General features: G+C 43.4%; 1 protein-coding gene across 2 annotated transcripts in view; it reads right to left on the bottom strand.

Moving 5' to 3' along the window:
- Positions 1 to 846: 846 nt before the first annotated feature.
- mei-P26 (meiotic P26) overlaps positions 847 to 12,604 on the bottom strand; it is a 53,452-nt gene continuing 41,694 nt past the window's right edge. For both annotated transcript variants that reach the window (XM_065426875.2, XM_065426876.2), the window contains exon 11: positions 847 to 9,360. In XM_065426875.2, the coding sequence (XP_065282947.1) occupies positions 9,052 to 9,360 (309 nt within the window). In that variant the 3' untranslated portion in view covers positions 847 to 9,051. The remainder of the gene's footprint in view (positions 9,361 to 12,604) is intronic.

Raw genomic sequence — 12,604 nt, 5'->3', positions numbered from 1 at the left:
CGCGCATGAACACTGTGCACGTCATCCCGGATTTTTTTTTTTTACTTTCCGGCGAGGTGGTTACACGCGGGGCTAAAAAAAGAAAAAGAAAGAAAAACACCGAGGTTTGCTATGTCCCAAGAATACAATCGACACACTGGTTGTCAACACTGCATACCTGCTATACCCCAGAACTTTGTGCAGGTGCAATACCACTAGTGTCGATGGTCTTGCACGACCCTTAAGCTAACGAACTTAATTGCAATCTGCTGTTAGAAGGGACACGCAAACATGCGGCTTTTATTCTGCAGGCACTCCATTAGCAAGAGCTGGAAAATGCCACTGCCATCTCTACCGCGACCAGGTCATGCTAGAAACCCGGCCACTTCCACGCTAGTCAGAGAGCAAAATTTGCACATTCTCTGCTCCTGCCTCCCCCTTTTAACAGCGGACCACAATGAACACCAAATCATGTTAAAGAGTGCTGAAAGCTCACCAAGCCAAAAATAGAGAGGCACAGAGCTCAATGAATGCAAAAAAAAAAAAAATCTCAGTGCCCTTCCACTCTGTGCAAAAGTACTAGCGAAGCTGTGTATGTGGGCCCCTTAATGGCGAACTGCACCTTGGCCGCGGGTCGACCCGGCATTGCACTATCTTCGGTATCGGCCCACGTATATGGGGAGTGCTCAACGCCTGCTTCACCTCCACCGCGTGTCGCCCCGGCATTGCACTATCTTCGGGATCGGCTCACGTATGTTTTTTTTGCTTACGACACGGAAATTTCCTTGAACGGTAAAAAAATAAGCCCAAGAACCAGCCAACTTCAAGGTGCCTTACGGACAAGAGTGTGGAAGAAAAACAAGTGTGAAACGGTTGCAACTGCCTTTATTGGAATTAACATGAAACATTGTTACAAATCATTTCCATTTAACTGCTTTCCAAAAATAGTACAAGTAAATGCAATATAACCGAGCATCTCGGATGCATGGTTCAGCAAATGCCCAGACAATAGTGTCTTGAACGCTCACGCGAGCCATGCAACCGAGACAAGAAAAAACTGCTTTGTACCAACATATATATGTATATATACTTCAACTTGCTTTTTCTCTTCTCCATCACCCTCACTTATGTAATGAACAGCCATGTAGGCACAAAGCCAGCGCGAAAATCTCAACAAGATCCAGCTTGGATGGCAAAAAAATGGCTGCTCCGACTTTTTTTTTCGTCACCTCCTATCCTCACCTGCTCAGTGTGGTAACATACTTGCTGTCTGCAAGCTTAGGTGAACTGCACATCTATTTTTTTTTATTTTTACACTTTAACTTCTTGCCATTGTAAAACAGCACCAAAAATATATCAGTGCTTGTGTAAAATACATAAACATTAAACGTCTCAAAAGTGTAAACCACGGAAACATCGGGGGGATTGAAAAGAGGGAGAAAAAATAACTTGTTTTTTCACGCTTTTCGTCGACATTTTTCTCAACACTTCAGAGAACTACCACATGACATCACTTGCAACAAGGATGGCCCAAGGAATTTGGTCTACTTTCGGCTTTTACAATGAGAGAGTGAGATATAAAGCAATAAGGAGTCTCCTCTGTCTTGAAGTGGTGCAGTAGGGGGTCGAGTGAATTCGAGGAATGAGAAAAAGAAGTGTATATATAGTATATATATATATATGTATATTTAACGCCCGGAAGCACTGGAAACGCTAGCAATGCGAAGTCACGTCTTCCCCTCGATGTCTGCACGCACTGCTGCACTGGGCATGCCACTAAAGACGTCTGCCACATAGGATTAGCAGCTCGTCAGACGCTTTGCCTGCCACTACGAAACCTTTGATGGTGTCAACAAGAAGATATCTCCACACCCTGTGCAATCAAACCACACTGTAAAATCTTATGCCAAAATGGGCGTTTCTGCCATGTCATGCACCATTTGTGGCCATGATTCTCTGGTGCGTTTCTTTCCAAGTAGTGCCTTTCTAGCAGCAACTCTACATGAGCAGTCTCTTCATAAAGAAAGCGCAAGACACTTTCCCTTGGCCAAAGCACTTGCCGAGTTGCATTATAGAACTCTTACAGCCAACCAGGCATGCTCAACGCCACACAATGTAAAGAGTGAGGTTTCGCACCTTCACTGCACAAAGCAAGAAACCTGCCAGGCGAACTGCAAGACTGCAATGGCAAGCTTCACTCAAATGAAGTAATCTTCATTTTTATGATCAAACACGAAAGAGTGCACACTGCATCGACAGCACTAGTGAAACAGAGCACCAAAGAATCGTGGCAACGACAGCTGACAAACACACCAACTTCAGCATAATGCCTCTCGCAGTGTGGCCAAACGAGGCAGCTACGGCTGCAATAATGCCCAGGTGGCCCTGTCTTCAACGTCGCATGCCAACTACACAAGACTCTCCTCTCCCATTGCAAATGCCAGGACAACAAACCTCTCCGACTGCAAGAACGGGAAACGCAAGAGGGGAAACCCGGTCACGGCAGCATCAGAAACTGTGCAGGTGCAAATTGAAGCAGTTTATGGCCTGAAAAAGCGACTTGCTCTGGGGGCCTCACTGTGTAGCGTCTAGCACGCCTTTTTATTGCTCTAGTATTATTCGAGTGTTCAGTGGCGCTTGTCCTTGGTAAAGCAGGCAATGCCACACCACAAAGGGAGACTCGGAAAAACGGGGTGGGGCGAGGAGAGAGAGGAGAATGCCACAACCGCAGCAAGCAAGACTGGGCCCCCTGAAATACTGACTGAGCTCTTACAGCAAAACCGCGGTGGCCAACCAGTGTTGCAAGCGCATGCCACTGGCAAAATAACATTTTTGCATAGATTAAGAGTGGAAAAAGAAAACGCAAAAAAATAGGCTCTCTTCCTACACACACACACATACACACACATGGCTTGTTCACTGCGTGGTTAACTCGGACACACCCGACATCTACTTCCTGCTAGACATGGAGAACCTGACGACAAACAAGGGGTGTAGTGCATGTGTGAGGCTACTGAGGTAAAAGGCAGTAAAAACAAACAAATGAAGGGAGGATGGGGGGGGGGGAGGTCAGCACAGTGGTTACCCATTCTCTCTAATCCCTAAATCTCACTCATGCAGTCTTCGATACTAAGTTTGTGTAAGCTTCATTTCACACTGTCTCAATATAAATGGACTAGTCTGGTAGTACAAGCTGCAGAAAACAGCCTAAGCAGTAAACAAGTGTCACAAAAGAAAAAAAAAAGTACACATATATCTCATGAAGAGTGGGTAAGGGGAGGACTGAATAAAATGTGCAAGGAGAGAGGAAATTCATACCTACATTCTTCAAACTTTTTTTTTCTTTCTTTCCAATGTTATGGCAAGATGATTCAGGAGATAACAGATATATGCTGCCAATAAAAGAGCAATGGTGTGCATAGTGGATGAGTCGTGGCAATTGCAGTGAACAACAGCAAGTGAGAAAAATGAAAGCTGCACGAGCTAGTCTTTGCTCAATGTTAACAGAAAGGCACTATCAGATATGGTGCAATAGTGTACGAGATGACCTCACAAAGGTTAAGAACAGTAAATGTTGCGAAGCAGTGCAGTATACCGTAAGCTACTTGCCAACAAAGATTATGCAAAAAAAGAAGATAAAACAAATTTTGTATGGTTTGTAAAAGTATCGACAAGGGAAAGGGAAAAAAAAGGCCTCGTCTCATCAACCCCATAAAGCAGATGAGAGGCATGTTCTATGTACTCCACAAACAGCTCTCTTTTCACTGAAAGACACAAAAATAAAACAATATTAAGGACCCTGCGAGAAGAAACATTGGAAAAAATACTGCCCTTTCCCCAGAAAACAATCCCCTTCGGGTAATGTATAATATACAATAGTATAATATTCATATTGTATAATAATAATATTGGCAGACTACGTGCAAATAAAGGCTTGTCAGTTGGGGAAATGTCTGTCCCCAACATATGAGAAATAAAAATGAGTGTCACAGTCTTGTCACAATGATTTGTAAAATAAGCAAATAAAAAAAAAGACGTATCACCACACATGCGCACAAAAACACACTGCAAAAACAAAGCCCTACAACTCGCAAGCTTACCAAAATAAGAAAAACACATGAGAGAAGGAAAAATCTTGTAAATGTGAGAAGTCCTATTATGCTTCACTTTGTTCCTCTGTAAAGTTGATACCTGCCACAAGACCTCTTCTTTTCTTTTTTTTGTTACTCATTGAATGTGCCTGAAGCACTACATAGCAATTCTTTGCTCCAAGCACAGGTGCATGACACACCCCAATTTTTGGGGCATATTTTGTTTGGCAGGACAGAAACGCCAAAGGAAACGCAATGCACCCAAAACAGCTGGTGCCCCCTTCGCATGGTAAGACACTCGCCAAACCTCTATGCACATCAATAAAGCACTCTACGGAAAAGCACTTTTCAAAGCGAGGTTCATATGCTTATACAGGCACTAACAAGATTTTAATAGCCATAAAATATCTCAATTAAATGTAAGGTCAAAGAGCAAACAAGGAAAGGAAAGGAAGCGATGATAATAAAACTGCAAAGCCAAAGGGTCAGCTTCCAAAAAGGAAGCAGGGTACACTTCTTTCAAAATGTCAACACCTTTCTAATAAGCTCACACACACACACAAAAAAAAAGCACACAGGTGCTCAAGATTCTGACTAGATGCATGTAAATGTATGCACACATGGATGCTTGCAAAAACTTGCAAAGGAAAAACAAGAAAGGCACAGAAGAGAGAAAAGGGCTTTTTAAAGGAAAGGAAAAGAATGTTATAAAAATGAACACTGTGTAATATATGGGTTTTGCCGCCACATGTTGGGAAAAAAAAGCATTGTACTGTCTCTTAATAAAAGGCAAAGAAGTTAGGTTTTCTTTTTTGTCTTTCTTCATCATTAAGGGCAAGACTCCTCAAAACGAAGACAAAGGGAAGGGCACAACAAGTTATTCATCAGGAGGGGGGGGGGGTGTATAAGATCTGGTAAAAGAAGGCAATTTCCTCTCTCAACAGTTTAAAGAAAAATATATAGAGCGCCTAAAAAGTGGCTGCCATGGAATGTTGGTGTAAGCGCCCGCTCTTGGCTGTTGCTGCTTGCTGCCATCCCATCCCCCCACAATATTGCTGGCAACACACATGCGATGCCCAACTTTACTAGAGCGCAAAGCGACAACACAGCAGCGCGTATACTCAAGCGCCACAAGGGAGTAGAACACGTGGCAGCAAACTCTCCATCACCGTTAATAATAACATGGTAAGTATATGCATGTATATATATATATATATATATATATATATATATATATATATGTGTGTGTACGTAACATCAGGCACACTAGAGATGCAAATGCACTGTGAATGAAAAAGAAAATGGCAATGAAAAACTGAGAGAAAAAAAAAAGAGAGATAGCTCTAAAGGTAAATTGTCCTTTCTTTTCAGAATGTACACTCAACAAATATAAGAAAAAAAGGAAAAAATCGCAGGCAACACGCTACACAAGTCAGATGAAGCAACACATAAAGACAAGCTAATTGTAAAATCGTAAGAAACAAATAAGGACCTGGAGAAACCTGCACTATGCTGTTTGCAAAGATTGCAAACATGACAGGCTGCGTGAGGAAAGAACAAAAAGCAGGAAAAGAAAATGTATAACAACGAAAACTGCACTTCTCCTCCTGTTCCTATTCAACCAGCATGAGGCTGCATGCCGCATAGCTGCATGACGACATCGAAATTAAGATGTAAATTGAGGTACATGTAGAAGATGTGTACACACCAGGCAATGTGTGTGTGTGTCATTTAACTGTGCAAAGTGAATGGGCCGGAGTAAGCACAAATTACGAAGGGAAGGTTGGCTAAAAGGACGAGATTGGCAGAAGAGGTTGCGCGAAGCAGTTTAAAAAAAAAAGTACACAGCTAAGGAATGAAAGTGAGCAGCAAAATTCAGCTGGCCCAACAACAAAACCTCTGTGACTACCAACATTTTCTTTTCTTTAGGCAGAGGAAAAACCAAACGCATTGGCATCAACAACCGAGAAAGGCGCCAAACGCACCCACCACGCTTTGTACAGGTTGCACGAACAGTGCAAGGAAAAAAAAATTATGAACAGAGGAAAACCTCTGCAGACACGCAAGTCAATGAGGCCCCAAATAATGCAGCACATGAGACAAAGTGCCCTCGAGAAAAAAGAAGGAAAATAAAGCACAACAAGCTTGTCACGTGGATGGAGAAAAAAAAAAAAAACAGGAACTTTTGGCTGCAAGTATTCTTTTCCCCTCCCTTTGCTTTCTTCACTGCAAAACGCAGTGGACACTGCAGCCCATACAACATCCCCACCTCCGAAGCCAGCGCACACAACACCCCCCTCTCCTCCTTCCTGCTACTCCCTTGGCTCGAGGAAGCAGCAGCCAGGCTCGGTCGGCTATAACATGCTACTGTAAAAAAGAACAAACCGCCGCTCGACACTATACAACTGAGCTGGGACACTGATCGCACAATCATTTGCCTGCATGCGGTCAGCAGGCACCACTCTAAAACCAAACAACCAACAAAAATAAGAAACAAGAGCGAGGAGGGATGATGACCACAACTACAACAGCGACACAGGCAACGAAGGCTCGAAACAAAAACAGAAGAGATGCAAGTGAAAAATATGACAAAAAAGCTGCTCAGAAACTTGGTAGTTTTTCTGAAAGCAGGAACAGCCTCCGCAGAGAGTCAGCAGTTAGAAAGATGAGAGAGAGTTGGGAGAAGGGGGGGGAGGGAGCCAGGACTTGGCGTGAGAAGACACAAGAGCCGCTTGAGCATCTGCCTTCTTTTTTCCTCTTTCTATTGGCTCTCGAAGCACAGAGGGAAAATGGGGGAGGACATGGAAATAGTCGGTAGAAGGATGTGAGTGCTCATGCCGAGAGGAGGTGATAAAGAGTGGGAAGATTGTGTGACAAACCTCCTTCAAGGACGATGACAATGTTGCTGCAGTGGCGGCTGCTGCTACTTGTATGTAAATACAGTTTCAGCCATTTACACTTTTGTGATATACCTGCGAGTACACAGTGCAACACATACTGTCTTTTTTTTTCCATTTTGTTTTTCTTTCACTTCAGAATAGAGCTGGGAGTGAACCCACATGGCACATTTCGCTATGTATATACTATATATATATATATATGTATAAAAAACCACTAAATCATAGTAAAAAGGACTAGGCACGAGGGTATATATATGTTGTGTGTATACATATATATATTATATATATATATATATTCATATGATTCTCCTAGACGGTCAGTGTCTTCGAATGGTTGACGCTAAACCTGAGGATACCTAGCAGGAACCAAAAAAGAAGCCCAATCTGTAACTAACGTTTTCAGCTGTATGTGTGATAATAAGCGACTGGTATCATTACAAAAAAGTAAACAAAACAGCTGTTAACTGTATGATGACACAGGAAAAGATCCTTATATTTTTTTCATTAAGAAACATTTTCAAAATAAAGGAGCCACGTCAGCAGCAATAAAGCTGTATGCTGATTGAAGGGGGCATATAAAACCACCACTGCAAATATCGCAGAAATGCAAGAATATAAATGCTGAGCACAGAAGGCTTCTAAACTGCCCATTTTGTGCCAGCAGACTTGCACATAGCTGCTATTACGTTGAGAGACCAGCCATGTTATAAACATGCTTTTCATTTTTACAAGCTAAGTAGACGGCTATCCAGAAGACTAACAGGAGCACAAAACAAGCTCCTAGCTAAGGCAGGGAATGTCGCGCTTCAACATGGCGACGCGCACTGAAAAATCGAGAGAAGAAAATAATTAAAGTGAGAAGAAACAAATGTTTGTACTGGAATAGCTTACAAGACTGTAGTGCTTGCTTACACTAGCAAGAACAACTGGCCAGAAGAAATACTTCAAGTAAAAATGGAAAACAAGACTGAACCTTAAAGATGAGATTACAGGCCAGACAAGGGACTGTTTTCAAAGAGTTGCTAGAAAAAAAAATGAAATGTTAACAACACTAACTACACAGCAAAAAACGTTTTAAGAATATCACAGTTAGCAATTTGTGTGTCTTCTCAAGCTCGTGTGCGAACAGTAGGTGGCCAGGTAGGGTGAGTGGGAGTGAAGAACATGGCGCTACAACACAACACCGCTCAAGCACTTGCTCACACTCTCCAGAAATGGACAGGAACAGCAGCGGGAAATGGATGAGAGAGAGAAAGGACGCTAAATGGTGTGAACACCAAGGCATTATTACTTTGTCTTTGGGAGCCTAGCTAATAATCATTAACGCACGGAGGATGCAGACAAAGGAAGACAGAATAGCACCCGAAGAAAGAGGTAAAATTTTTAAAAGATGACGTGCAATAGGCAACATACAGCGGAGAGCGGTTACTAAATCACATAGGAGTGTCATGAAATAGAGACTAACCTGGAAAAAAACAGTTCATTTTTGGCTACTAACTGCCCACAGCACCCAAAGAAGCTGGGGGTGCCAAAAGCCACATCACTACCTATGACAGTCGACTGTGCTCTGTGCTCATGCGCCTTGGAAACTGTGCTCGTGTCAAGCCCTTCTTAGGAAGAGTAACAATGCCCAGGAACAGTTCCAAGGAGCTCCTGCTTCGAAATATGCGAGGGGGGAGGGGGAAGAGGAAGAAATGCGGGAAGCAATCAAGCAAAATAAAGGCAGGTGGGGATAGGGCTATACAAAAAACAGCAATAAAATGAGGCAGTGTAGCTAACAAGCAAAAAAAATCATGATAAGGCACCTAATGAAATGAAGGACAACAATGTGAAGATGGAAAACGACCGGTGATCAACTGAAGGCAGCGAGGAAGGGGCCTCCTTGGTGCTGCCAAACAGAGCCGACACGCGTGCATCAAAAGGATGCCGGAGGAGGTAGGGAGGAGAGGGTGAACGTGCAGCAAAGGCAAGGAGCACATTGGGAGGCTGCCCAGTGGTAACAGGGGGGACAACAAAAGAAGAAAAAAAGCAGCCAGCTCAAAACGCGCTGCTTCGGAGGTGGGGCACCCCCAACAAACCCCTCAGACAATGTAAAGAGTGTTGAGCACAAGCACATGGTGGTTGTTCTTTGCCAGTGTGACCACATAGCCCTCCGAGGTGATCTTGAGGCCACAGCAGCGGCTCACTTTCACGTAGGGGCACTCAAACTCTGACAGGAGCAAGCCGTCGCGCGAGAAGACCACAACGTGAAAACGATTGCCATGGCTGTCCCCCACAAGCACGTCGCCCGCATCACTGATGTCGATACCGTTGGGGAAGTTGGTCATACCGTCGCAACCAATCTTGCGGATATAGTGACCTTCATCATTGAACACTATGACACAGTGGCCCTGAAAAGAAAAAAAGAAGAGGCACATGAGAGGGTGTACACTAGGTGCACCACGAGCAAATTAAACAAAGCTCAAGCACAGCACACCTCTGAGAGGCATATGGTGCAGTTGCCCCAACAGTGCCATGGTTGTGCATCAGCTACACCCAAGAATTTAATACAACTTACACCCATAAAACCACACTGCTGCTCCTGCCCTCTAAAACACAGTTCCTGGGGGATGAAGATCTTGAAACAAGTGCAATTTGGCCGTGACATCATAGAAATGAGGAATGTAATGGACTGGCACATCTTGCAACTTCTCTTCGAGTCGGACAGCGACGTATTTGCCATACCATTCTTAGATTGTCACGAACTATAGGTGCTTAAGTGTGAACATGTCCCTTAACGAATTATATTTACTTTGGTGCACACAATACAGTGGAATCTCAATAAACGAAATGACTTCCATGGAACTATCTACTATATGGAACACCATCCTCAGGGTTGGTTGGTTTTGTATTCATGCAATTGTATTCAGCTTCGTCTCTAAGTAAATGAAACTTCTGGTAAAAGAAACCAGTTTCCCTGGTCCCTTGAGGTTCTGTTTAAAGAGAGTCCACTACAAGGGCACTCTGTGGGTACATTACAACCCGCCACATCAGCTACAGTAATAGAACTATGAACTATCCACCCATCTGTAGCCATGAGGATACAAAGAAAAATCATATGGGTTTCTCAGAAAGAAAACTTCACAGTTGAAGAAGAACTCGTTCTGGTCAGGGGATCGAACCCAGGACCAATGCTATTTTGGGATGGTTGTTTGACCATCTGAGCTAACCGGGAGGCTAGCAGGTTGAAATAGGAGGGCGAACTGATTGGCAACTCAAAGTACAGGGACACTAAATGTGACAAATCACTGGAAACCCAGAAGGTGGAAGAATGTTCATGAAAAGGGAAAAATGTCATCCACCCATCTGTGCACTGACCAATGGATGCAACGTCTACGAAGGAAACCCTTCATAGCTTTGTGCTACAGATACAGTCACCAACCGATAATCCAGACTCGATTGGGACCGCCGAAACGTCCGAGTAATCGGGATTCTGAAATACCGGATTTGCCCTGAAATAGGTGACGTTATTCCACAAGTGTGTTTTACTCTTGGATCGTCACTTACAGAGATGCCTTCTATTTTGCATGACTAGTGCAACACACATCAGCGTCTGCGAGTGACAGCAGTACCAAGCAAATTATTTTTGTGACAAGTGCAAGGCTAGCCTGTGTGCACAAAGCACCCATCAAAGCATCAATGAAATGTCATGTCATATCATCAATGTCATGTCATCCAAGAATCGGACCAAGTTTGTCAATGCGTGTTGTTGGGTGCACACATACACTTGCCTATTGGCTTAAACGTCCTGTGGCCATAATTTTATAGCAATGCCTTTTGTTATTCCTCATACATTAAGTCTATGGGGCTAGCGGCAGTGCATGGGGCTGTCCAAATTATGGGTGCCTGAATAACCGGTCGTTGATTGTAGGTGGACCACAATTTTCTCTGTCAATAACCTTCCCTCTACCTTGCTGGCTTCTGCAGAATGATTTGCCAAATTCAGTAATAGAAATATGTCCAGTCCAATATTTGAATAAATATCTTCGAAGCTTTTGTGCAGACATGCCTAAAGGGGGGATCCTGTGCCTGAAAACTTGTTTTTAAATTCTTTGTAGATTTTGATGAAACTTGCTGAGTTTATGTATTCCGATGTGCTAGTTTTAAATATACATCCAGTTTTGTTGCAGAGTAAATAACTTTCTAGAAATTGAAGAAATTCAGCTTTATTGCATAAGTTGCTTAGAGGTGAGCTATCTACCAAACTATGCATTGCATAATAAATATCGACATAGGAAAATGATGTGGAACTAACAAATAGTGCAAATAAGCAAGTATGGTGTCCTAACCCAATTTTACATCAAATGAGAACATTGTAAACTTCAGCGAGAGAAACATATCCAACTGCTAAAAAAACAAACATTAAAAGAAAATTCTAATAAATGTTACAATGTTATTTAGAATATATTTGCACTCTACACAGCTTTGCCTTTCTGGAAAAAAAAAGCACATTACAGTGATAGCAGTAAAAGGAGAGATAATGCACCTCCGATTATCAAAATTGTGATTTTGAGGAAACAAAAAAGATTTCACACTGATATATTGAAAGGAAGTTTGAAAAGACGGCACCAAAGAACATGAGTAGGCAGGCACTTGGTATAATTCATGGCTGTTTGGCCGTTGCCGGTTGACGACATAGCATGCACTGTGAGTATGTTGACTTCAAAAGGATTACACGTTTTCAGGCCCTCAATTCTCCGCGAGCTCCTTCCCGACACAACTCCATCGCAGATCTCGCATACCACAATCAGTCTAGTAGAGAGACCGTAATCCTGATCGCTCCGCACCAGCTACGCAGAACCACCACAAGCATTGCACAAGAAAACGCCGAGAAGATTGTTCACTGCTGCAAGTACGCTGCTCCAACGTACGGAGTAGCGGGCTTCGCAGCCTAGGATGTTGCACTATTTGCGGTTGAATCTTCAACAAAACGCCGAATCTTTCGCTCCGTGGCCGTCGTAGATGCAATCTTGTCGTGCGTAGCTTTCTCATGCGCTCTTATCTTGTCCACTTCCTCTTCAGTTACGACACCCGGCAGTGTGGATATGCGTGATCCGGCAAAGGAGTTGAGGTGTCGACGTTAGGCAGCGGTACAACATCAGCAGCAAGCTGCCGGGTATCCCGTGCCGACTGCGACGACGAAATCACTTTCAGAAGTTTATTGAATCTCGTACGTTTCCGCCCATAACGATTCACAAAACGAAACTTTGTTTTGTTCTGTGTGTCCAAGCATATACAGCATCCCAGTCGCGAGACTATGACAAAATGGCTGCTGTTTTTGTCATTTGAGTGCTCGTGGTCGTTGGAGCCAATCATGACTCGCCATTTTGGTCCCACGCTCAAACTAGCCAATAATAGCGCGCGCCGCGAATTACCGTATTTACTCGCATAATGATCGCACTTTTTTTGTCAGAAGAATTGAAGCAAATTCAGCGGTGCGATCATTACGCGGGTTAAATTTCCCGGGAAAAAAAAAAATTTTTTTTTCGTCCGCGTTTGCTGCGGGATGCGAGATTGCGGGTGCGGGACACCAAAACAAAAATGGCGGCTAGCGGAGCGAGCCGAACGCGCCGAACGCGATTTTTTTTTTTCTTC

This window comes from Dermacentor albipictus, chromosome 3 (assembly GCF_038994185.2).
Source record: "Dermacentor albipictus isolate Rhodes 1998 colony chromosome 3, USDA_Dalb.pri_finalv2, whole genome shotgun sequence".
NCBI classification, from domain to species: domain Eukaryota; kingdom Metazoa; phylum Arthropoda; class Arachnida; order Ixodida; family Ixodidae; genus Dermacentor; species Dermacentor albipictus.
The sequence above is the reverse complement of the archived record's forward strand: the minus strand, read 5'-3'. Positions and strand labels throughout refer to the sequence as shown.